Source organism: Nomascus leucogenys, chromosome 6 (assembly GCF_006542625.1).
Source record: "Nomascus leucogenys isolate Asia chromosome 6, Asia_NLE_v1, whole genome shotgun sequence".
In the NCBI taxonomy this organism is placed as follows: domain Eukaryota; kingdom Metazoa; phylum Chordata; class Mammalia; order Primates; family Hylobatidae; genus Nomascus; species Nomascus leucogenys.
The window spans coordinates 95,709,646-95,736,990 of NC_044386.1; the positions used below are offsets into that span (position 1 = coordinate 95,709,646).

At 39.3% G+C, this 27,345-nt stretch overlaps 1 protein-coding gene across 1 annotated transcript in view; it reads right to left on the minus strand.

The window, feature by feature from the left end:
* Nucleotides 1-27,345, minus strand: part of ETFA (electron transfer flavoprotein subunit alpha) — a 99,593-nt gene that overhangs the window by 61,148 nt on the left and 11,100 nt on the right. The window contains exons 2-9 of the mRNA XM_003275417.4: nt 22,012-22,158; nt 19,063-19,144; nt 18,876-18,958; nt 14,276-14,375; nt 12,800-12,910; nt 12,070-12,171; nt 10,188-10,256; nt 295-377 (exon numbers count right to left, since the gene is read on the minus strand). Coding sequence (XP_003275465.1) covers nt 295-377; nt 10,188-10,256; nt 12,070-12,171; nt 12,800-12,910; nt 14,276-14,375; nt 18,876-18,958; nt 19,063-19,144; nt 22,012-22,158 — 777 coding nt within the window. The remainder of the gene's footprint in view (nt 1-294; nt 378-10,187; nt 10,257-12,069; nt 12,172-12,799; nt 12,911-14,275; nt 14,376-18,875; nt 18,959-19,062; nt 19,145-22,011; nt 22,159-27,345) is intronic.

A 27,345-nucleotide genomic window follows, 5' to 3' on the forward strand; every position in this document is an offset into this window, starting at 1 on the left:
GAGTTGATAAAATGCTGCTTTTATCAATGTTTCATTTGATGTAATATGACTTCATTTGATAAAATGTTCCACTGCTTTAAAATACTTGAAAAATAAGCTGGATTTAAGAACTGCTAGGCATTTTACTGAGACCAAGAACTACACAGACCTTGTGAAAATGACATATTCACCATGGTACTGGCTAACTGCTCAGGAACACTGAGTAAGATAAATCACTGAGATCACTGTTCAACAAATACATACAGTACTTATCCCCATAACATTTTGCACAGCAAATTTTATTGCAATACTTACTGGTGCTACTATTTTTCCTGTCTGTCCAACTTGCATGTCATTGGGAACAAAGCCAGCATCAACAGCAGCACGGGAAGCACCAACTAAGGGGAAAAAATATTTGTCATTTTTTTCAAGCTCTCTTATTCAGCTAGTTAGGATAGTCACTGATAACTGTAAACAAAGACATTGGGCCGGGCGCAGTGGCTCACGCTTGTAACCCCAGCACTTTGGGAGGCCGAGGCTGGCGAATCACGAGGTCAGGAGATCGAGACCACGGTGAAACCCCGTCTCTACTAAAAATACAAAAAATTAGCCGGGCGTGGTGGCGGGCGCCTGTAGTCCCAGCTACTTGGAGAGGCTGAGGCAGGAGAATGGCGTGAACCCAGGAGGCGGAGCTTGCAGTGAGCCGAGATCGCGCCACTGCACTCCAGCCCGGGCGACAGAGCAAGACTCCGACTCAAAAAAAAAAAAAAACAAAGACATTGATTTAGAATTCTAAGTACTAGTATATTTTATACAGAAAGCTTCAAGGAATAACTTATTATACCCAAGTATTTCAGATTTTAATTTGGGCTTAACTCTTCTGCATGCTTTATCAAAATGGCAGTCATAAAATTTACACTATAATGTTTAGAATGTCATTATACAATGCTCCTTTAATAACTTCACAAGTTTTGAAGAAAGGTTTTACAATATTACCTCTTGTAATACTATCAAGAGAAGATACTGGATAAAGAGTTTCATATAACAAGATGAACGTTTAACCAGTATTTGCTATCAAATTCATAAATAAAATTTAACTGACTTTCTATTCTCATTCAACAGGAGACAACAATGAGCCCTATACTTGGAGTAAAACAACCCCTTCCCCAGCAGGAGTCAAGAATGAGCCTCAGGCCTCTTCATCTCAAGCTGAAAAGGACAGAGGGAGCCATAGACAATACAACTAACCACCTCCAAAAACGCACAGCCTCACCACCACTATCTTGAGTCAGCCAGGACTAATCACACCCTGCCCTTCATTATGTCTGTCCCCACAAGCCCCAAACTCAAAGGTTATCCTTCATAACCCATACACTGATCCCCATAATGCTCTGCATGCTCCCTAACCTGCACCCATCTCCCATATTCCTGACCCTTACACTGTGATTTCTGGAATACAGAGCCCAATATCAGTGAAACTTAAGTTACATTAAGTTTTATTAAAATGTAAGTTTTATTAAAATGTAGGTTTTAGAACTTAAAACTTTAAGTGTATTAAAACTCAGGTTTTATTTACCTAATAAAACTTAACTTTAAATTGGCTCCATCTGAAATTAATATAGCTACTCCTGCTTTCTTTCAATTAGCATCCCCATGGTATATCTCTCTCCACTCATTTACTTTATATGTATTTTTATATTTAAAGTGGGTTTATTGTAGACACTATATAGTTGGGTCTTACTTTTTCATCCACTATGACAAGCTTTATCTTTAATTGGTGCATTTACACTACTGATGTTGAAAGTAATAACTGACACAGTTGGATTAATATCTACCATATTTGTAACGGTCTTCTATTTGTTGCCCTTGTTCTTTTTTCCTATTTTTGTCTTCCACCAACTGAGCATTTTAAATAATTCCATTTTGTCTCTTTTCTTAGCTATTAGTTGTATTTTTGTTTTACTTTAGTGGTGGTCCTAGAGTTTGCAATATTCATTTACAACTAATCCAAGTCCACTTTCAAATAACACTTTATTACTTCACAGGTGGTGCAAGTACCATTTAATAACAAGATAATCCTAATCCCTATCTCCTGTTTCTTACATTGTGATTCATTTCACTTATACATGAGCACATAAGTAATTGTAATACACGAGCATATGTAATTGAATACAATGTTATTATTTTAAACTGTTACCTATTAGATTAAGAAAAATAAAACTTATTTTACCTTCACTCATTCCCTCTTCAATGCTCTCACTTGCTTTATATACATCAGAGTTTTTGACCTCTGTCATTTCCTTCTCTCTAAAAGAACTTTTAACATTTCTTGCAAGTCTATGACATATTTTGCCAATTTTTGTCTGAGAAAGTCTTTATCTCTTTCATTTTTAAAGGATAATTTCACAGGGTATAAAATCAGCACTTTAGGCCGGGCGCAGTGGCTCACGCCTGTAATCCCAGCACTTTGGGAGGCCGAGGCGGGTGGATCACGAGGTCAGGAGATCGAGACCACGGTGAAACCCCATCTCTACTAAAAAAAAAATACAAAAAATTAGCTGGGCACGGTGGCGGGCGCCTGTAGTCCCAGCTACTTGGGAGGCTGAGGCAGGAGAATGGCGTGAACCCAGGAGGCGGAGCTTGCAGTGAGCCGAGATCACACCACTGCACTCCAGCCTGGGCAACAGTGAGACTCCGTCTCCAAAAAAAAAAAAAAAAAAAAAAAAAAAATCAGCACTTTAAACATTTTACTACACTCTCTTCTGCTTGCATGGTTTCTGAAAAGAGATCAGATCTAATTATTATCTTTGCTCTTGTATAGGTATGGTGGATTTTTTCCTCTGGCTTCTTTCAGTATTTGTTATTTGTTATTTTCTGTAGTTTGCAAATGATAGGCCTAGGTGAAGTTCTTCTGGCATTTATCATATTTGGTGTTCTCTCAGCTTCCTAGATCTGTGGATTGGTATCTGACATTAATGTGGGGAAATCCTCAGTCAGATATTACTTCTGTTCCTTTCTCTCTTCTCCTTCTAGTATCCCCATTACACGTTATACTCTTAGTAGTTGTTCCACAATTCTTAGATATTATATTACAGTTCAGGTTTTTTTTTTTCTTTTTCTGGTTATTTTTCTCTTCCCTTTTCAGTTTTGGAGGTTTCTACTGAGATATCCTAGAGCTCAGAGATTCTTTCCTCGGCCATATCCAGTCTACTAAGAAGTCCTTAAAAGGTATTCTTAATTTCTGCTACAATGTTTTTTATCTCTAGCATTTTTGTTTCTTTCTTGGATTTCTAGCCCTCTGCTTATATTGCACATCTTGCTTGCTCTTTATTCATTAGAGACCTTAGTATACTAATCATAGTTGTTTTAAATTTCCAGTCTGATTATTCCAGCTGAGTCTGGTTCTGATGCTTTCTCTGTCTCTTCAAACTGTCTTTTACCTTTTAGTATATCTTGCAATATTTTCTTGATAGCCAGACATGATGTACACGGGTAAAAGGAAGTGCTGTCAATAAGCCTTTATTACATGGTGGTAAGGTGTTGGGGGAAAGGAAGCATTCTACAGTCCTATGGTGAGGTCTTGGTCTTTTACTAAGACCATACCTCAATAAGACCATATTGAGACTGTGAACTTTACATATCCTTCTCAGTTCCTCTCTCTCCCTTAGGTGGGAAAGGATGGCTAGAATGGCTGAAGTTGAGTATTTACCTTTCCTCACGTCAGTTAGGCTCTGATAAAGCCCCAGCAAATTAATTTCTGCTTAAACAGTTCCTCCTGAAGGAGATCAGACCTTGTTAAGAAGAACAGAATGCTTTGGCATATTTTAAAATGGTTCCCTTTCCCCTCCCCTTGTCCGAAGCATGAGGTGATTTTTCTCTAATTTTCACCATGTGGAAGAGCTCCTGAAGGTAAAACTCACAAAAATTTTGGGACCCCACACTGGATACCCCTGGAGTTTTTTGTCAAAAACAAAAAACAAAAAAACAGAGTCTCACTCTGTCACCCAGGCTGGAGTACAGTGGTACGATCTTGGCCCACTGCAACCTCCATCTCCAGGGTTCAAGCGATTCTTCTGCCTCAGCCTCCCAAGTAGCTGAGACTACAGGTGCGTGCCGCCATGCCCGACTAATTTTTGTATTTTTAGTAGAGATGGGGTTTCACTAAGTTGGCCAGGCTGGTCTCGAACTCCTGGCCTCAAGTGATCTGCCCACCTCGTCCTCCCAAAGTGCTGGGATTACAGGCATGAGCCACCGTGCCCTACCCACCTGGAGTTTTTAACACAGAACCTCCAGCAATTCATCAACAAGACTTCGGGTCCCCCTACCCCACCACCAGCTCCTGTGGAGGTTGCTACTTTTGGGTTTCTGCTCTGGGAAGTTGTGATTATCTGTATTTGCTTGTTGGTCTCTCCAGTTTGGGGGACAGCAGTTTGCCATGCAACCTCGCTTCTCCTATGATCTAAGATGAGTTTTGATTCTTTGGTTTGTTCAGTTTTTTACTTGTTGTTAGGACAGAATGGTGACTTCAAGATTCTTATATGTCAAACTGGAAACCAAAAGACCTACACTAGTCTTATCTTAATTCCTGGAGATTTCGACACTTGGAGATTTGAACAACTCTCCTCCAGTGAGCTTGCCCACCACCCTACCTCAGCCACACCCATGATCATATCCTAGATATTTTCTTTACCAAGATTGCTTAATACTCTCAATTTTCAGCGTCTTTCTGACCTCCTCTTTCCAGCTGACATTCACCTCCAACATTCCTCTGACCCCACTGTAATCTACAATTCTATTCACTCTCCCCCATTGTCCTCTTGTTTTTGCCCACCTTAAATTCTATGATCAATCATTCTAATCATTCCTTTGCTATGCCTTCAACTTCCTTGTTCTCCTCTTATATCACCACACTCACTCAGAAAAACCTCCCTCTCTGGCTGATTAAGCAACCTCTCCACTTTTTCCATAGCTCTTCTCCTGTAGTTCAGCATTACTGGAGAAAAACATCCAAATATCCATCCATGTGAAGTATATTTTCCTCTAAATAAATAAGCCTTAATTCCTGGCAGTTATACTAAGTTCCCCCAGTCCTTTCATTGGCTCACTGTTTCCTAAACTATAATTTCATATATTTTCTTCTTTTCAAACTTCCTATACCTCTTTAGCATCCTCATTCTCAGCTGATGACTTTCTTATTCACTGAAAAAATTTGAAAGGATCAAAAGAGAATTTCCACATGCTCCAATTAACACATCTACCCACCACCTGCAGCTATGTCCACATTGTCTCTTATCTACTCAAGGACATCACTCCAGTAGTTCTGACTTTTCCCTCTGGGAAGAATTACTGGAGTGATGTCCTTGAGTGAAGTGAAAAAGTATGTGAAGGGAAGGGGAAAAAGTGAAGAGAAAAAGTATGACTACTTTTCCCTCTCTACTGGAGCATTCCCATCAGCATAGAAGCCTCTTATTACCTGTCCCAGCTTTATGAAGTCGCACTGTTGGCCAGACTCCTCTTCTAGCTACCATCCATTTCCCTGCTTCCCTATATAGCAAAATCCCTCTAAAAAGTTATCTGCATTCACTGTCTCCAACTCCAGCCCTCCCATTCTATCTCTAAAAACCTTTTCATTAAAATATAACCTACATACAGAAAAAGACAAATGTGCTGCTCAAGAGCATTATCATACAGTGAAGACAACCATGTAACCACTACCTATGCCTTTTATTTTTTATTTTCTTTTTTCAGACAGGGTCTTGTTCTGTCACCCAGGCTGGAGTGCAGTGGCACAATCACACCTCACTGCAGCCTTAACTTCCTGGGCTTAAGTGATTTCTCCTGCCTCAGCCTCCCAAGCAGCTGGGACCACAGGTGCATGCCACCATGCCTGGCTAATTTTGGTATTGTTTGTAGAGACGGGGTTTTGCCATGTTGCCCAGGCTGGTCTCAAACTCCTAGGCTTAAGCAATCCTCCCACTTTGGCCTCCCAAAGCATTGGGTTTACAGGTGCGAGTCACTGCACCTGGCCAGGATTATTCTTTTAAACCCACTCTAATCAGACTTTTGCTTCCATCACTCCACTGAAACTGCTCAAAGTGGCCAATGATGTCTAAGTGGTTAAATCCAACAGTCACTCTTCAGTCCTCACCGTCCTTGACCTGTTAGCAGTGTGTGTCATAGCTGATCAATTTTTTCCCCCCTCAATGAAACACTCCACTTGGGTTCCAAAACATAGCCTCTGCCCTGGTTATCTAGCCTAACTTACCACTCCTTTTTGGTCTTTTCTCCTTTTCTCTCTTAGCTCTTAATCATACAGTGTTTATGGCTTAGTCCTGAGATTTTTTTTTTTTTCCTTAAGAGACAAAGTCTCATTCTGTTGCCCAGGCTGTAATGCAGTAGCTATTCACAGGCACAATCATAACACAATACAGCCTCAAACTCCTGGGCTCAAGAGATCCTCCTGCCTCAGCCTCCTGAGTAGCAGGGACTACAGGCTCACACCACTGCACCTGGCCTGGGACCTCTTTTTTATCTATACTCCCTCCCTTGGTAATTTCATCCAGTCTCATGGCTTTCAATATCATCCAAATGAACTGATTCCCAAATATGTATCTCTAGCCCCAACTTCTCCATGGAACTTCACATTCCTATACCAACTGCTTAATTGACATGTCTACTCAGATGTCTGTTATTAGACATCTCAAAAGTTAATATGCCCAAAACTGAACTCCTGATCTCTCCCTGGAAACTGCTTCACTCGAGATATTCCTTATCTCAGCTAACTGTAACTCCATCCTACCACTCGCCAGGACAAATACTTTCTCTCATAATCCACATCCAATCTGTCGGGAAATCCTGATGGCTCTACCTTCAAATATGTATCTCAAAACTGACAATTTCTCCCCACATCAACTGCAACTACCCTGGTCCAAACTATGAGTATCTCCCACCTAGATGACTGATATAGCCTGCTAATTGATCTCCCCATTACTGTACTTACCCCCTACAGCTTATTCACAAAACTGCAGCCAAAGTGATCCTTTAAAAATGTGTTAGATCATGTCATTCTTCTGCTCAAACCTTGAAATGGTTCCCCATTTCATTCAGAGAAAAAGCAATCTCTTTACAATGTCCTATAAGGCCCTGTGTGATCTGGTCTTGTGTTGCCTCCCAATTTTATCTCTTGCTACTTTTTCTTTTGCACTTTCCATTCCAACATTGGCCTCCTTCCTATTCGTCAAATAGGCCAGATGTGTTCCTGCCTTAGACAGGCTCTTTGCACTTTACTAGTTGCTCTGGTCTGGAACACTCTCTCCCAGATTTCCTCATGGGTTGCTTCCTCACCTCCTTCAAACCTTTGTTCAGATGTCAAAATTTTTTTTTTTTTCCAGACAGTGTATCTGTCACCCAGGCCGGAGTGCAGTGGCACAATCTTAGCTCACTGCAACCTCCACCTCATGGTTCAAGCTATCCTCCCGCCTCAGCCTCCTGAGTAGCTAGGACTACAGGTGTGCGCCACCACACCGAGCTAATTTTTGTATTTTTAGTAGAGGTGGGGTTTCACCATGTGGGCCAGGCTGGTCTTGAATTCTTGGCCTCAAGTAATCCACCCACCTAGCTAATTTTTATATTTTTAGTAGAGGTGGGGTTTCACCATGTGGGCCAGACTGGTCTTGAACTCCTGGCCTCAAGTGATCCGCCTGCCTTGGCCTCCCAAAGTGCTGGGATTCCAGGCATAAGCCACCACACCCAGCCAGATGTCTCTTTCTCATTAAGGCCAAATCTGGCTATCTTATTTTAAACTTCAATATTCCCCTCCAATTCTCCACCCACCATTACCCATTCTATTAGTCTCCCTAACACTTACGACCCTCTAACTTTTTGTTTTTGTTTTTTTTTTTTTGAGACAGAGTCTCGCCCTGTTGCCCAGGCTAGGGTGCAGTGACATGATTTCTGCTCACTGCAACCTCTGCCTCCCAGGTTCAAGCGTTTCTGCTGCCTTAGCCTCCCAAGTAGCTGGGACTATAGGCACGTACCACCGCACCCAGCTAATTTTTGTATTTTTTAGTAGAGACGGGGTTTCCCCATGTTGGCCAGGCTGGTCTCAAACTCCTGACCTCAGGTGATTACAGGTGTAAGCCACCACGCCTGGCCCATATTATATTATTTATTAATTTATGGTGTTAAGTGTCTGTAGTAGGCAAGAAAATGGCCCCTCCAATGACATATTCACATCCTAATCCCCAGAACCTGTGAATATTACCTACGTGGCAGCAGATACATATAAAGCTAAGGATCTTGAGAGGGAGTTTATCCTGGATTAGCTACATGGGCCCTAAATGCCATTACACGTATCCTTTTTTTTTTTTTTTTTGAGACGGAGTCTCACTCTGTTATCTAGACTGGAGTACAGTGGCACAATCTCAGCTCACTGCAACCTCTGCCTTCTAGGTTCAAGGAATTCTCCTGCCTCGGCCTCACAAGTAGCTGGGATTACAGGTGTGCACCACCACACCAAACTAATTTTTATATTTTTGGTACAGATGGGGTTTCACCATGTTGGCCAGGCTAGTCTCGAACTCCGGACCTCAGGTGATCCGCCCACCTTGGCCTCCCAAAGTGCTGGGATTACAGATATGAGCCACCACACCTGGCATGTATCCTTATAAGAGGGACACAGAAGGAGACTGAATGCAGTCCCACAGAGAAGATGATATGAAGACAGAGTCAGAGGTTGTAGTGATGTGGCCACAAGCCCAGGAACATCAGGGTAGCCACCAGAAGCTGCAAGAGGAAAATAACAGATTATCTCCTAGAGCTCCCAGAGGGAGTATGGCCCCTGCTAACACTTCAACATAACTCTGGCCTCTAAAGCTGTGAGAGGAAAAACTTTGTTGCTTTAAGCCACCAAGTTTGTAGTAACTTATTACTGTAGCCAAAATAAACTAATAGCACCTAAAATAGTACCTGGAATATGGCAGACACTTGATAAATACTTGTTCAAAGAAAGAATGAATGAAAATAAACCCTGAAATACTATCATCTGATTATACAGTGTCAATATAATGCCTTTATTCTGACAAAACTATTACTGTTTCTATGGGTACACATGTTATGTAATAGAAATGCACAGGAAAACCACAGAAAGTTACAGGAAAACCCTGGAAAGTTATACGTAAAAGTTTTCAAAGGAGGGTGAGATGACAGAATTGGGACATTTTAATATATATTCGTTGTAGTGATTGTATAATTCAAAAATAATCAAATGTCTTTAAAAAGATTTTTTTTCGAAACAGGATCTCAATTATGTTGCCTAGGCTGGTCTCAAACTCCTAGGTTCAAGCAATCCTCCTAACTCAGCCTCCCAAGTATCTGGGATTACAGACACATGCTATCGTGCCTGGCTTAAATTTTTTTGGTTTTTCAAAAAACATCACTCTCTTCTCATCAATGTACTTTTAGCAATAGGTTCCGCCTTACCTATAAACGGTTAACTACAATTCTATATTTTTAACTACAAACTTAAAAACTTTAAATGTATTTCTATTTGTATAGGAGTTATATTAAGACCACCAAAAAAAGATGAAAAACCAGGGTATTCCTGAATCTGAAGTAGGCACTGAAACTAACATTTCATTATTTTGTCTTTTATTTATTATTTTTGAGACAGGGTCTCACTCTGTTGCCCAGGCTGGAATGCAGTGGCACGACCACAGTGCACTGTTGCCTCCACCTCTCAAGCTCAAGCAATCCTCCCACCTCAGCCTCCTGAGTACCTGGGACTACAAGCACACACCAATATGCCTGGCTAATTTTTAAATGTTTTGTAGAGATGGGGTTTCACTACATTGCTAGGGCTGGTCTCAAATTCCTGGGCTCAAGCAGTCCTCCTGCCTCGGCCTCCTCAAGTGCTAGGATTACAGGTGTGTGTCACTGCGCCTGGCCCATTTCATTATTTTTAAAGTGAAGAAAAAAAACCTACTAAGATTAGGCAAATGTAAGAGATACTAGGAGGCCTTCTCCTCACTGAATGCTATACACCATTTACTTGGAGGCTTTTAAGAAAAACTGGTTCAGAGAGAAAAACTGAAAAATCCAGAAAGTAAAATAATTTGTAGGGTTGAAAGACTTACACAAAAATGAAATAATGAAGAAAAAATATTTCCAACAAAAAGGGAATATCTTTCTACTAAGGAAAATAACTTTACCTGCAGCATGTAGTTGATCTGCCAAGTCATATAACAACTTAAAGTTCTCTCCACTCTTCAAGCCTCGACCTCATTTAAAAAGATGAAAAAAAAAAAAAATTAGGCAAACATCAAATCCATTCTGGAACAATTTTGCTATTTTATATACTGGAGTAAATTTTCATACTATGTAACTGCCATATTAAGCATGTCACCTCCTCTATAAAACCTTTTCTGACCTCTGACACTCCTATACTTCTATAAAGCATTCAACACTACTATGATTAACTAGTTAACTAATTGTGTAATTAATATGAGTTTTTTTCCCACTAGAATAAAAACTCTTTAATTTCAGGATCTATATCTATCTTGGTCACTGCCATATCTGCAATATTTAGCAAAACTCTACATATAATAGATGCTCAATAAATTTCTCTGAATGACTGAATAAAGTTATTATTTGAATGAGAGCCATCTCAAGGACTTTACACTCCTCGAGAGGAAGAACATTCTGCCTTTTCATCTGTTTCTCCAGCACTTGGCAATAAGCCTGTCATAGAATAACCAATATACGTTTCCTGAATAAATAAGTGAATAAACAAGTCAGGGCCCAGCTCGGTGGCTCACGCCTGTAATCCCAACACTTTGGGAGGCTGAAGTGGGCGGATCACCTGAGGTCAGGATTTCGAGACCAGCCTGACCAACATGCAGAAACTCCGTCTCTACTAAAAATACAAAATTATTATTTTTATTTATTTATTTTTCTATTTATTTTTTAGACAGAGTTTCACTCTTGTTGCCCAGGCTGAAATGCAATGGTGTGATCTCGGCTCACTGCAACCTCTGCCTCCCAGGTTCAAGCAATTCTCCTGCCTCACCCTCCTGAGTAGCTGGGACTACTGGCATCCACCACCATGCCCAGCTAATTTTTTGTATTTTTAGTAGAGACGGGGTTTCACTATGTTGGCCAGGCTGGTCTCGAACACCTGACCTCAGGTGATCCACCCGCCTCGGCTTCCCAAAGTGCTGGGATTACAGGTGCGAGTCACCGTGCTGGGCGTAGTGGTGCATGCCTGTAATCCCAGCTACTCGGGAGGCTGAGGCAGAATTGCTTGAACCCGGGAGGTGGAGGTGGCAGTGAGCAGAGATTGTGCCATTGCACTCCGGCCTAGGCAACAAGAGCGAAACTCCGTCTCAAAAAGAAAAAAAGAAAACAAAAAACGAGTCAGATATATCACTTCAAAATATTAAATTTTTTTTCTCAATGATGCTTGCAATAGAAGGCTGAAAGCTTAATTATTTTGTTGGATGTTTAATTGCAAGGATTTAAAAAGCATAACAATCCTTATTTTTTCAAAAAGTTAGTCAGTGGGCCCTAAAAAAATCATTGTTTTTAAAGACAAGGAGCATGATGTACAAAAATAAGCATGTCTTATGCAATATTAACAGTTCTGATATTAAACGTTAAGAAACTTTTTAAAGAGTTATACACAAAGACATGGACAACTCTGGAAATCTTTCCAAGTGGAAAGAAGGGTAGGAATTATACACAAGATGGCCCTGAAATTCCAGCCAGTTCTATCTATAATTCAGAAGCCAACCATACTCTGCAGAATACATGGAAGTCCATCAATAAGATGGTACCAAGTGGCAAAGCTATGGACATAAGATTTATACCATGCTCTCCCTTGGTGCCAGTGACTAGGTGTGCAACAGAAACCCCAAACTGTGTATTATGCTCATAATTTCATTTTCCTAATTGGTTAAATGGGAATAATATCCCAAACTTCCCAACTTCTTACATTTGAAAAAGATCTGTGTACTTCTAAAACAAATACTAAAAAAAAAAAAAAAAATCAAAATATTTAAAGTTTACATCTTTTAAGATTAATATTTCACTTACCACCAGATACCACCACTTTGGCACCTGTTAGCTCCGGTCGATCACTTTTTGTTAATTTCTGGTCAAGCCACTCTGATATTTCCACTGGTGAAGTACTTGATGCTGCATACATTAATACATAATAAAACAATGACTATGATTTCAAGTTCTAGAACAATAATTATTTTCAAGAGAAACACAGAAGTATATAATTCCATGAAATTTAAGTTAATTACTGTGAATTTTCGGTGATCCTAATTAATACTCTCTGATAATGGAAAGACTTAAGGAGACTAGATTCCAGCCTTTGCCACATTAGCTGTATGACTCCAGAAATCATTCAATTCTCTGAGTCTGAATATAGAATAACTTTCTATGAGGTTCAAATAAGACACTATATATGTTAAAGTGTAACACCCTCCACACGTTTCCTATTACATTCTTCTGTTATACTGAATCACCCAAATGTAATAGGAAACAGTGACAAGAGTAAAAAAGCTTAATCTTAATAGATCCTCTGTCTCCCACTCCCTTGATCTACCAAAGCAACTATCCTAGTACCAAAGATAATGTGAGAAAGATGTAAGTTATATATATTTATTATTTTTTTATAAGCTTGGGAATATCATTTAAATTGAACTTTCAAATACTATGCATTAGAAATGCAGGCAGAGGTCATCTCTTATTATAATACAGTCTATGAATTAAAAAAGTAAGAAACAAAACCAAAAAACTCCAAATGAACACTCACCCTTTTCTGAATTGGCACTACCGCCACTTGTTGCTGCAGCTTCAAAGGATGTTCCACGGACAGAAAACACTTTCACTTTCTCATCACACTTCACGGTACATAGAGCATTTCCTGAAACATACAATCTATTTTTTAAAAGCAACAACAAAAGGCAACAAAACTAGCATTCCTTTGATGCTTGGAATTTACTTCACAGACAAGGCAAGAAATAACTGTTGACCAGTTGTCTTCTAATTCTATTAAGTATAGGAAAAAGTGAACTATAACAGTGAAGAAACATATCAGTAGATATTTGTATAGCCCTGGATGTCTTTAAAAGCAGGACAGGTACTACCACACCTAGAAGGGAGAAACTCGAACAGGCATCCACACTAAGAAGGTACACTACACCTCTAAAAGGAATATGAACAAAGCTTCCTTCTCCAAAAACAATACAGTCAGTAACTCAAAACTATGAGCTGCAACAACTTAGTAAGAATGTAGCTACTATGCATGCTAAAGGAGGAATATCTTGAAAACACAATCGGTCATAAAGAACAGGTATGGATGTGCCAAGATTTTAAGAGGATTTGAGACACTCTGGATTAGCTATCACATTAACAGTAACCTAAACCATGACAAAATATTTTCCCTCAAACATTATAGAAGATGAAAAGTCTAATTTGAGAATTAGCCATTCATACTGAAATACACAACTTTAATCAGGAAAAAAACAAAGAGTTCACTGCCTTCTTCGATCCCGCTAGAGACCAGTGTGCTAAGCAAAAAATCAACTGAAGAGACACTGAAATGAATTTATTTTCTTTTTTTCTTGAGACAGGGTCTTGCTCTGTTACCCAGGCTAGAGTGCTGTGGCATGATCGCAACTCACCATAGCCTCGACCTTCTGGCTCAAGCAGTCCTCCCACCTCAGCCTCCCAAGTATCTGGGACTACAGGCATATGCCAACATGCCCAGCTAATTTATTTATTTATTTATTTTTGAGATGAGGTCTTATTATGTTGCCCAGGATAGCCTCGAACTCCTGAGTTCAAGTAATCCTCCCACCTCAGCCTGCCAAAGTGCTGGGATTATAGGCACGTGCCACTGCAGCTGGTTAAAATGAATTTCTTAATGCCGATGGAAATGAAGTAGAAGCAGCAAAGATTGAGAATATTAATTTTTTTTAAGTTTTGCTTTTCCAGGTACCACTTACAAAATATATTAAATAGTGAATCTAATTTTTATTGACCACTAGGAAAATATCACTCTGCAAACTGAATAAACAGGCAGGAAATCGTTGTGCTTGCGATCCATCAGAGAGAATGCCATGTCAAGGGCCACCAGCAATTCTAGACTAAAATTTTCCTCAGAAACCTTTAAGATGGTCCACTTAAAGCAATTGTATGGCTTGATTTAAAATTCTATCTTCAAGATTAATTTATGCTTTTCACTAAAATTTAACATGTTGATTAATTATCTTCCTTGAGTACTCACCTGCATAAATAGTTCTCACAAATGTGTCAGGTGACTTGATTGCAATGATGTCAGAAATCGGGGCAACCTCAAGTTTGGCTGCTACTCTGGGCAAAAGGTTCTAAAAGCAAAATAAGCAGTGAGTTACACACATACATAGTGATGGATGACTATAAATGATCAGTAATGACATATTCTGAATGCATATTCTATAGAAATTTTAATTCAAGTATTTTATATTTCGTGTGCACCTTTGGATACACAACTTCAAGCACAGCTTTTTAAATAGCCTTTGAGATTGAATACCTACCATTACTCTAACTACATTAAGAGTTTTATGAGTTTCACAGTATTAAGCCACCTTAATGCAATATATTGAATTATGAGATATGAAATTTACTTTAATAAACATCAATTACCAAGTGTGACAGTTGTGGATTATTGAATTTAGATAAGAAAAGATAGAACAAATTTATAAGCGTGGTAAAATTCTCAAATACTGTAAAGATTATGCTTGTATACAGTTACTCAATGTATATAAAAGAAAAAAATTCACAGCAGACATTTCACCTTTTGTTTAAATTGATATTGCATAAAAAAGAGAGTAAGGCCAGGTACAGTGGCTGACGCCTGTAATCCCAGCACTTTGGGAGGCTGAGGATCACCTGAGGCCAGGAGTTTGAGACCAATGTGGCCAACATGGTAAAACACCATCTCTACTAAAAATACAAAAAATTAGACGGGGATGGTGGTGTATGCCTGTAGTCGCAGCTACTCAGGAGGCTGAGGCATGAGAATGAGAATTGCTTGAACCTGGGAGGCGGAGGTTGCAGTGAGCCTGAGATAGTACCACTGCACTCCAGCCTCAGTGACAGAGTGAGACTCTGCCTCAAAAGAAAAAAAAAAGGAAAAGAATAACACTAACCTGAAGAACAGCCTGTGTAGTACATATTTAAAAAGCAACAAAAATAAAATAAAGGTGTGTTCTTGTGCCTGTTACTGAAATAGATGCATGTGCTAACTTTGTCCTCAGTAGCAGGAATCCTTGGGAAAGTCACAGTTCCCCAAGTCTCAGTTACTTCTTCTTCTTCTTCTTCTTTTTTTTTTTTTTTTTTGGAAACAGGGTCTCATTCTGTCACCCAGGCTGAATTTGCAGTGATGTGATCGTAGCTCACTGTAACCTTGAACTCCTGGGCTCAAGAGATTATTCTGCCTCCACCTGAGTAGCTGGGACTACAGGCGCACGCTAACGCGTCCAGCTCATTTTTTGGTTTATGTTTTGTTTTTTTCTGTAGAGGCGGGGTCTTGCGTTGTTGTCCAGGCTGGTCTCAAATTCCTGGCCTCAACTGATCCTCCTGCCTTGGCATCCCAAAGTGCTGGGATTACAGACATGAGCCACCATGCCCATTCTGAAGCACCTACTTAATCTGGTTTAAAAACCATATTTGTCAGTATTTAAAGCTAGCTTCAGTAAGTAATCCTCCTCCTGAACCACCTTCTTTAACTGTTCAGGAATTATTACTGAAATAGTTACTTGGCTGAACAGATTATCTTACAAATTTTATGTTATACAGACTTTGCCTCTTTTAAAAATTTTAGAACTTTCTAAATTGCTCAAAATTTAATGTCTTTTGTATTTTCATTATCCCTTGTTTTAACATATGTTCAAGAAATTTTACCATGGTACTTAAAAGTATGTTTTCCTAGATCTGGTCTTCTATCTAAATGTCATGAGGGTGGATGGTACACAGATATCTATCCTATTAAAAATATATCCCATTCAACAGGCTGCCTGCATGGTTTCTGGGAAGGAGAAGCAATAGCTGAGTTCTTTTTGTGCATAAAAAATGACATATTTTAAAATTCTAGCGGACAAGTATAAAAGTGTGTTATCTCAAAACCACAGCTGGTGAAGGACTATCACACAGCAAATTGTTTGGCTTCTTCTGATAGACGTTTCTCATTCCAAACCCATTTACAGGCCGCACGACCAGCTACTATTACGTGACCCTTATTCTCAAAACTCCCATCTGTCACAACATAGCAATCACGGCCAGAGTACTAAAATCTAGCTAATGACAAACAATCTTTCATCGTCTAAAAATCTGTTAGGTGAACTGTCATCACAGAAAGAAACTTGAGGCTCATGAAATTATTTAAATCATCCAATATATAATCAAAACTCTCAGAGACAGAATGGTCCACAAAGATTATTTCACCCATCAGACTGGGGGAAAAAATGTTAAAATGTATACTACCAAGTGTTGGCAATTAAGCAATAGGTATCAAAATTTTTAAACTACATAGCATTTGACTCAGTGATTTCACTTCTAGAACTCTATTGTAAATAAATTCCAGCCCATGTTTACACAGATACATGCATGAGCATGTTTTCTTGCAGCAAAGTATATATATGCAAAAAACCGGAAACAAGTTAACTGTCCTTAGCTAAATATGGAATCTTATGCAGCCATAAAAAAAAGAGAAACATTATAAGCCAAAGTCATACTCTTTTTTTTTTTTTTTTTTTTTTTTTTTTTTTTTTTTTTGAGACAGGGTGTTGCTGTCACCCTGAAGCACAGGCTGGAGTGCAGCAGTGTGATCTCAGCTCATTGCAGCCTCAACCTTCTGGGCTCAAGCAATTCTACCACCTCAGCCTCCCAAGTAGCTGGGACCACAGGCATGCACCACCATATTCAGCTAATTTTTTTTTTTCATTTTTTTTGTGGAGATGAGGTCTCACTGTATTGCCCAGGCTGGGCTACAACTCCTGGGCTCAGACAATCCTCCCAAAGTGCTGGGATTACAGGCGTCAGCCACCGCACCCTGCCCAAGTCATACTCTTAAGTAAAAGCTACTCGTCACAGAACAATTCGTGCCATATTATCCCATTTTAGAAGTAAAAAATATATAGCTGTACATGTACTATAATTTAAAAATCCACAGAAGGAGGCCTAAAAGAATGTACAATTGTTAACAGCTATACTTCTAAAGAGGGGAGGGTGAGTTGGGAATAAGAAAGCAGGACTTTGACACCTTGCTGTGCACACTGCTGTACTACATGCATTCTTCCTAGTAAGGATGTATTTGAGTACAACTTACTTTACAATTTTTAAAAGTGAAAATAGGCTAAGCACAGTGGCTCATGTCTGTAATCCTAGCACTTTGGGAGGCTGAAATGAGAGGATGACTTGAGGCCAGGAGTTTAAGACCAGCCCGAACAACACAGGCAGACTACATCTATACAAAAAATTTAAAAATTAGCTGGGCATGGTGGCATGTACCTGTAGTCCTAGCTACTCGGAAGGCTAGGATACGAGGATCGTTTGAGCCCACAAGTTGGAGGGTATGTTGAGCTACAATCGTGCCACTGCACTCCAGTCTGGGCAACAGAGCAAGGCTAAAGCAGGCAGATCACCTGAGGTCAAGGAGTTCGAGACCAGCCTGGTCAACACGGCGAAACCCTGTCTCTACTAAACATACAAAAATTAGCCAGGTGTGGTGGCACACACCTATAATCCCAGCTACACACTGGAGGCTGAGGCAGGAGAATGGCTTGAACCCAGGAGGTAGAGGTTGCAGTGAGCTGAGATTGTGCTGCTGCACTCCAGCCTGAGCGAGGAAAGTAAGACTCCATCTCGAAAAAAAAACAAAGTAGGCCGGACACGGTGGCTCACACCTGTAATCCCAGCACTTTGGGAGGCCGAAGCGGGTGGATCACGAGGTCAAGATATCGAGACCATCCTGGCTAACACAGTGAAACCCCGTCTCTACTAAAAATACAAAAAATTAGCCGGGCGAGCTGGCGGGCGCCTGTAGTCCCAGCTACTCCGGAGGCTTGAGGCAGGAGAATGGCGTGAACCCCGGGGGGCGGAGCCTGCAGTGAGCCGAGATGGCGCCACTGCACTCCAGCCTGGGCGACAGCGAGACTCCATTTCAAAAAAAAAAAGAAAGTAAAAATAAAGACTAAAAATGACACCTTATTAAGAATGGAACAAAAGAAAAGAGAGCTAAGATAACACCCACGGCCGCAGAGAGAGAGCAAGAAAAATCCACCAACAAATTCCTTGTCTTAGGCTCCCATTACACTCCTCCCTCCATTTTTAACTTTATGTAGACTGCTACCCATCTGATAACACACTCATTCTTCAGACACATCACAATGCACATGATCAGATTACAGCTTTCTTTACCTTAAGGATGTCTTCAACCACCACACAGCCCTTTCCAAATTCCCCACGTAGATAAAATTTGGCTTTTCTAGATATCCATCAGCCATCCAAATAAACCATCTCTTAAAATGGGCTACTAATACAAATGACTCTTGCTCGTTCACTCACTCTCTCACATGCAAACAGAATTCAGCATTACTTTTAAATGCAGAAAATTTTAAAATAATAGCCTAATTAGAGTTTTCTCCACAACATAATTTGAAAACCTGGAAATGGTAGTTTTAACAGAAAATTATGACAAAACCTTGAAAGAATAAATTTTAGCAAAACTACATCAATTCAGATAAATCCAGATTGGCTACATAAACAGTCTGTTGCACACTTTCAGCACAATGAAATCTAACCCTTTCAAGCAGTGATATCAGATTCCACATTCTCAACCTTCTCACCTTTCCAAAGGCAGATGCTCCAGCACAGATGTGTGTGTAATTGAACTGCTTCTGAGTTGCCAAAATCAATGGTGTCAGTTCCTCTGAGAATTAAACACATTTGATAAAAAATATTTTGGAATACTTTCATATTCATATATTCAAGCATAATTTAGACACTACATTTTTTTCTACTGGAAAACCTCACCTGGAAGTAGGCCTCTGTACACATCATGCTGAGCCACCAGAACTTTTGCTATGCCTGCTACTTTACAGAGATCTTGTGCCACCTATGATTAAAAGATAAGTTCCTAATTATCCATCTATCAGAAATATACAAATACAGCCACCACTATAAATATGAACAGATCATAAAATCTTAATGGCCAACTGTAAAAATTATTCTTATTAGCAAAAGGGCCAGTTAAGAATTAAAATATATTCTGGCCGGGCGCAGTGGCTCAAGCCTGTAATCCCAGCACTCTGAGAGGCTGAGGCAGGTGGATCACCGGAGTCAGGAGTTCAAGACCAGCCTGGCCAACGTGGTGGAACCCCATCTCTACTAAAAATACAAAAATTAGCTAGGCATGGTGGTGGGCGCCTGTAATCGTGGCTACTTGGGAGACTGAGGCAAGAGAATCGCTTGAACCCAGGAGGCGGAGGTTACAGTGAGCCAAGATCGACTGGGCAAAAGAGTGAAACTCCATCTAAAACAAACAAACAAACAATTAAAAAATTAAAATACATTCCTTAACAAAGAAAATCTAATGCCAATAGATCTTACTACTGACTGACCTTACACTGTCCAACTATCAAGCATTTCAACAAAAATTCCTGCCTTGAAAAAGAAAAGTGCTAATTGACAAACCAAAATCAGCATGGCTCTTTATTCAAATTTATAAATTGTGCTTTTTACTTTTGGTTCAATCCAAGTGTAAGTTCAATATCCTGGAAATGGTGAAAATGAAGTTCTCTTAGTAACATCCCATTGTCAACCACTGAGTTCCTGCCCACATACACATATTTATCTATGACAAAGCAAAATATTTCCTATTTTAATTCTTCATTTTTCCTGTTTGGAATTAGAATGGGGTTCTGATAAAGCTTTTTGATGATTCAGATTTTCTATATTCAGAAGATAATTAGCTTTCCCCTTTTTAAGTATCTTTATTACATCATGGCTGGTTTCCACTTTAGCTAAGTCATATCAGTCATACTATTGTTTTCTGTCTCCTTGTTTACCTCCAAACTGATTCATTGATTCACTGAGGAGTAGGATTAAAAGGTTGTGCCTTGTGCCACCCTCATATGAACTGTTAGCTTGCAACAATATTCACTGAAGAAAGGATGCAGTGCAAAAATACATTCTCTGCTAAACCAAGTGTTCACCAGCATACCATTTTGTACTACAGCGGCCCTTTATTATGGATGCAGCTGCATTTAGCTTCTCAAACTTTAAGAGAATTTCCAATTAAGAAACTCAGTTAATTGCAATGTAGCTGCATAGCAGCATGGGATAGAAAATGGGGCAGAATTTTCCCATTGAAACGATCCTGTTTTTACTGGCAAAAACAGCTGGCATTATACAGAAGAATAACTTGCTGTTTATGACAAATAGCTGAATAAAATGGTATAAAACCGAACTCTATTAACGATCTCTTCATACAGGTACTGGTTGTTTTCTTTAAAATTAGAACATGACAGGTTAGGATTGTAACTGACTACAGAAGATGATTTCTATTTTGATTTTTCTCAAAGTAGTATAAAGTGTCAAAGTCTTTTTAAAGTAATATTACAATAATTATTTTAAATCACAGCAAAACAAACAACAAATCACAAATTCCTATCTATCCAAAAACAGGGAAACCAAAAGGATAGCTTAGCCATCATATACTGTGGCTAATGCAGACATACAAATAGATAGCTTAGCCATCACACATCACACATTGTGGCTATATCAACTATGTAAGATTCTATAGTTGTTAGCAGGAATTGGGTAAAGAAATCTACATAACTAATCATAAACCCACCAGAATATGTTCTTTTATCAATTTCATGTAAAAAATTAGACAGAAGCAACACCAGCAGTATGAACCTACATTATCACATGCTCTGAATTATTATTTTTAATATATTTTTTGAGATACAGTCTCACCTTGTCACCCAGGCTGGAGTGCAGTGGTACAATCTCTGCTTATTGCAACCTCTGCCACCCAGGTTCAAGTGGTTCTTGTGCCTCAGCCTTCCAAGTTAGCTGGGACTACAGGCATGCACCACCACACCGGCTAATTTTTATATTTTTAGTAGAGACAGGGTTTCACCATGTTGCCCAGGCTGGTCTCAAACACCTGACCCTCAAGTGATCCACCCACCTCAGCCTCCCAAAGTCCTGGGATTATAGGCATAAGCCACCATGCCCGGCCAGCATCAATTATTTAATAAAACATAAAATCCTCAAAACATACTCCCTTCAGATTTATTCCTCTGTGAAGTTTAAGCCCCCAACTACACACTCAGCAACTCCTATACCATGTAAGAGGGAACTGATGGCTCAAGCTGTGTAAGCTTAACTGAAGCACTCATCTATATTGCAACCCAGTGGCATAGACCCTGCATAGAAAGACCCACCTTTCTAGAGGGTTAGTGTTCCAGGCTGTTATCATCGATTTCAACAATAACAACAACAACAACAAAAAACCCAAGAACATCTTTTAGTACTAGCTAGAGTTTGGAAAGAATAGTACTTAACATTCAAATTCTTCTACCAATTAAAAATTAACATCCGTAATACTTAGTCCAGATTTACCACTTTCAAGAATTAGAAGCAATTACCAAGTATATTCATCCACACAAAAAAGAGATCAGCTATTAACCTCTAAGGGGACTCAAATATTATCATTCCACTTGGTACCTGATGGCACACGATGGTGCCAGTGGAACTAAATCAAGTATTCTACCGCATTTCAAAAGATAAAATGCTTAGGGAGGAAACCTTTTAGTTCCTTTTTCATACATGGTAATGGTTGTGACACTGGCCATTTAATGAGGATTAGAGCCCAGTTTGGGTTACAGTCCTAAGCATAATTCTCTGTTGCCATCTTTTCCTGTCTCTTGATGGAGATTATATTTGCTATGGCTGACCTTAAAAATTTCTCACCTTGTCACATTTGGTTCCAGCTACTAAGCAGGACACTTCACCTCCAAGGCGTGTGGCTGCAGTAATGGTATTTAAAGTAATGGGTGCTAGGGAATCATTTGCATGCTCAGCTATTACCAGGGTACTCTGAAATCGTAGCAATGAGGCCTAAAAAGACAAAAAAAGAAAAAAAAAAAAGGTAAAGAATGTTATCACAGGTTTTTTTTTTTTTTTACTAATTGTTAAGCATGTATGCTTTAAAGAAAACTATTCTGTACACAATACTGTTCTATAAATTTATTTATAAAATACTTGTTCTATAGCGAAAATCTAGCTATTTGTGTCTATCACTGTACCACTAATATTCTTTTTTTTTTTTTTTTTTGAGATGGAGTCTCACTCTGTCGCCCAAGCTGGAGTGCAGTGGCGAGATCATGGCTCACTGCAAGCTCCACCTCCCAGGTTCACACCATTCTCCCACCTCCACCTCCTGAGTAGCTGGAACTACAGGCGCCCACCACCACATCGGCTAATTTTGTTTTTGTACTTTCAGTAAGGATGGGGTTTCACTGTGTTAGCCAGATGGTCTCCATCTCCTGACCTCATGATCTGCCTGTCTCTGCCTCCAAAGTACTGGGATTACAGGCATGAGCCACTGCACCTGGCCTACTAATATTCTTATTTAATAAAAATTAGAACGCAAATTAGCCTTCTATTGTTAGGAAAAATGTTTAATTACTTCAAAACAACTTTCCCACTAATCTACATCTGATAAGAAACTACTATATAACTAAATGTAAATTCCTTAGACAGAACATATTAACTACCTAACTAGGAACTGGTCAAATTCTGCTACCAATTACGTTTGGTTACATACTGTACTCCTACAGTATAGGAGTGTACTCCTACAGTATAAGAGTACAGTATAATCACAAATAATGGGTTTGAAATCAGTCACGAAAGTTGATTCCTATTGTTTCAGTTGAAATGCATTCAATACCAAAATAATTTATAATGGAAATATGTTTTTAAAATATGACACTAAACAGCAGTTTTGCCAGGTTTTGACTGTTCAAATATGCTTCTGGATTCAAAAAAGGAAGCTTGCAGACAGTATCTTGGAACCAACCAATATCCAGCCCTATCTAATGCAGACTATCAAGAAACCACCATATCATTCGTGGTCATGTGGAATAATTTCAAACACAAGGAACACGAAGATGAACAAGAATGATCCCTGTGCTCAAATATTTCACAGGAAATTAGACTTGTTCACATACAATTATAAAATAGAACAGTTTTTCAAATCATGAAGAGATCCAAAGTGTTGAAGGCTACAGATCATGAAGTACAGTCAAGTGGGGAAGGAAGGAAGTTCAGGTGTTCTATTATGTGAAAAGATGAGGAATGGCACCATAGGCATGAGGAAAAAATAAAATCTTGGAACTATTCTTATGGAAAATGGCAAAGAAAAGTGAGAAAAAGAGGAACTGTGGATCAAATGGCATGGTTGCGTGGCTTAATTCAACAATAACCTTAAGCTCTGGAGTTGGAGTGAAGAAAGCACGGCACAGAATTTACCCAGAGTTGGAAACTTAAAAGGAGGGTATGAATTGAAGGGAAGTCAGGACAATTCCTGGAATGAAATGAAAGTTCTTAGAAAGCAAATACCATACCTGTTCATATTTTGTATCCCCAGAATCAAATACAATGTTTCTTTTCCAATGTACATCTGCAGAATTAATTATATGGTACCCTTTCTTTTTTCGTTGGAAGAGCACCATATTTTGGAAAGGACTTTGTAATTAAGATCCAAAGTAATTTATTACTTTGGGTAATAAATAAATTAATAATTAAATAAAATTAATAAAATAATTGAAAATAAAAAATAATTTAAATAATTTATTATTTAAATCACATTTCACAAGAATTGCCAGTAACAAGCTATTTATTACCAATATATCTCCGACATCATATTTATTATGTTTCACACATAATTTGCCATAAAAATTATGAGATTTCCATCACCATTTGAAGAATAAATCCAATATTTGGTGGCAGAAGGCCCATACTTGCTGTAAATTATAGTTCTATCATAGGATAAATTAAGTAGTTATCCTAAGGAACCATCAAGCTTTTAGAACTTCCAATTGGAGATTATATATACTTTTTTAAAGATTTATCAAAATTAGATTTATAAGCATAAACAACAAAAGAACATATTTAAGAACCCACTCAGTCCATCCAATGATCGATTTTTATTAAGCATTATATACATCATAAAGGTACTCTATTTTATTGACTCCTTTATAATTTTTAAAATATTAAACTTCCTTCTAATTCAATGTTTTACATTCCATTTCTCAGATACCACCTAGAGAGAAGCTACAGCCTCTAGGCATGGTTATGCAGCTTAATTCAGCAATAAGGGTTGTGTAGAACCTAGAGCAGAAGAAATTGGCCTGAACCTTTAAAATGTTATTCTATAGTCTAAAGCCCATCTGCAAATTTAGGAGGATGAATCAGATTAGAGTTTTGTTTTTTTTTTTTTTTTGAGAGAGAGTCTCGCTCTGTTGCCCAAGCCAGAGTGCAGTGGTGTGCTCTTGACTCACTGCAACCACTGCCTCCAGGGTTCAAGTGATTCTCCTGCCTCAGCCTGCCAGGTAGCTCGGATTACAGGCATGCATTACGACGCCCAACTAATTTTTGTATTTTTAGTAGAGAATGGGGTTTCACCATGTTGGCCAGGCTGGCCTTGAACTCCTGACCTCAAATGATCTGCCTGCCTCAGCCTCCCAAAGTGCTGAGATTACAGATTGAGCCACCACACCTAGCCAAGATTAGAGATTTTCAAAACTGCATCTATAGAAGGGTTCTAGGAAGCCATCTCAGGAGCCACCACATGGGATAAGGTAGGGACTAGGCATGTACAGCTGCTAGAATGCCCCCCTACCCAACTTTGCTTTAACCAGATTAACCAAACTAACATTGATGGAGCACTGTACTAAGCAGTTTTATACACAGTATCCTATTTAAAATTCCTACAAAGTCTATGATGGAGGTACTAGTATTACTCCAACTTCACAGATGAGGAAACTGGAGCTTAGCAGCTACACAGGTAGGAAGCAGAGTCAGGTTATTCTAAGTCCAGGTAGTCTGACTCCACAGTTTGAGTTCCTCATTACCAGCACACATCAAAGCACCACCATTTTTAGCTGTTTTATACATGGGTCATTCCTGTAAGGTTGCACTTGGCAAACATTCTCGTGCTTAAAAAAAAAAATAGCATTGTTAGAAAGAAAAATATGATCTCAAAAGACCTTTTTTCCTGCTCTAAAAATTCTATAACCCTAAAATCCTATTTTAAGTAGAAGAGTAGTATAGAATATGACTAAAGAGTAAAAAAATGCATGTCTATTATTGAAAAGGTTTAAAAGGAAACAAATTTTCATTTTATTATTTTATAACCCATTGCGTCTCTACACTTTAGGATCGATCCTCTTTTAACAATAGTTATGAGAGGAAAAGGAGCCAAATTCTTAAACATTTAAAGATAACTATTGAAATACTTAATGAAGTAATTGCCTCAAAAGGAATCCCGATCTCTTCAAACACTGCTATTTAAATAAAAATTAACTATGCAGGCCCATGCCACCCATAAATTCTTAGTCACCAGCCTTACCTGGGCTCTCAAAACTGCCTAGCAATGCTACCACAACTTCCTTGTTGGCACTCTCACCCTCCACAGCAATGATTTCAAATATCCTCTCCTGATGTTTCTCTTCTTTTTCTTTTTTGGAAACAAAGTCTCCCTCTATTACCCAGTCTTGAGTACAGTGGCACAATCACAGCTCTCTGCAGCTTCAACCTCCCAGCTCAAGCATTCCTCCCATCTCAGCCTCCCAAGTCGCTGGGACCACAGGTACATGCCACCATGTCCAGCCAATTATTTATTTTTTGTAGAGACAGGGTCTTGCTATGTTGCCCGGGCTGGTCTTGAACTCCTGGGCTCAAACGATCCTTCCACCTTGGCCTTCCATTGTGCTGGGATTACAGGCATGAGCCACTGTGCCTGCCTCCTGATGTTTCTTAAACTGCCAACACATTCTGCACCCTACTCTTGGAAGGCAGCCTCACCTCCTACTTCACAATGACAACTAAAGCCATCGGAGGGACCTGATTTCCTTTCCTGATACTCAACATAGAAATTCCTGTCCCTGCCCTATTACAATTCCTGTCCTTGTCCTATCACAATGGAAGCTGCTGTGGATCCTTTCTCCTGGGTCTAATCTCTTCATCTGGGATCTAGATTCCACTCTCTCGAATCTACTCAGAGACTTTCTGTAATCTGCACTTCCCAGTCATGTCTCCAGCTTCTCCCTTTACCCTGGTTCCTTCACATCAACATTTAAACATGATTGAGGCTCTCCCCATTTGCAAAAATCCCGCTAAAAAGCCACAAACCCACATTCCACTCTAGCTTCCCTAATTCCTCATTCTCACTCCCTCCTCAACTACTTGCATCTGGTTTCTGCCCTCACCCAAATTACCAACAAACCCTTTTCAGGCTTTATGTTACTTGTTATCTCAGCAATGTTTGAAGTTACTGACTACTCCCTTCTGCCTTCCATGGCTTAATTTAACCCCTATAGAGTGGCTCAAATGTTTTATATATATAAATCTCAAATAGGGTTCAAAGCTCTTTCCTAAGTGCTAGACTTATAATAAGGTTACATCTTTATATCTAAGTGCTTAACTTGCCTGTCTCATCAAACACTTTCCATCTCAGCAAATTTAAACTTTAACTCATGTTTTCCCTCTGTTCCTCCAGCCCCTTCCCCATACTGCTACTTCTCCAGACTTCAATCTGCCCAAACCATGATCAGAGAATCATCTCTGGGTTTTCTCTCAACCTTACATCTAACCAACCACTCAAGTCATAACAATTCTTCCTTCTAAAGAGAGCTACTCCTAAATCCATTCACTTCTCTCCATCGTCAGTGCCAATATCCTAATGCAGGCCATTATCCTTCTCCTCTAGTACCCCCCCAGAGTCTCCCAACCCAGCTTGTTTCTAATCTACAATTCTGCTTCCTACCAATCTATTTCTGTCAGTGATCGTTCCATGACACAAATCTAACATGTTATTCTCCCCCGCTTAAAACACTGCTATTGCTTTCTGCCTCCTCTGGATATGGTAAACTAGACTCCTTAGGTTGGTTTATCATGCGTTTATTTTATGGCCTGATCTACCTCCCTAACCATATATCCCTCACTCCATTTATGCCTTATTTTCAGATACTTGAACTTGCCCTGCTCTCTCAGACTTCCAGCCTTCCCACACATTGCTCCCTC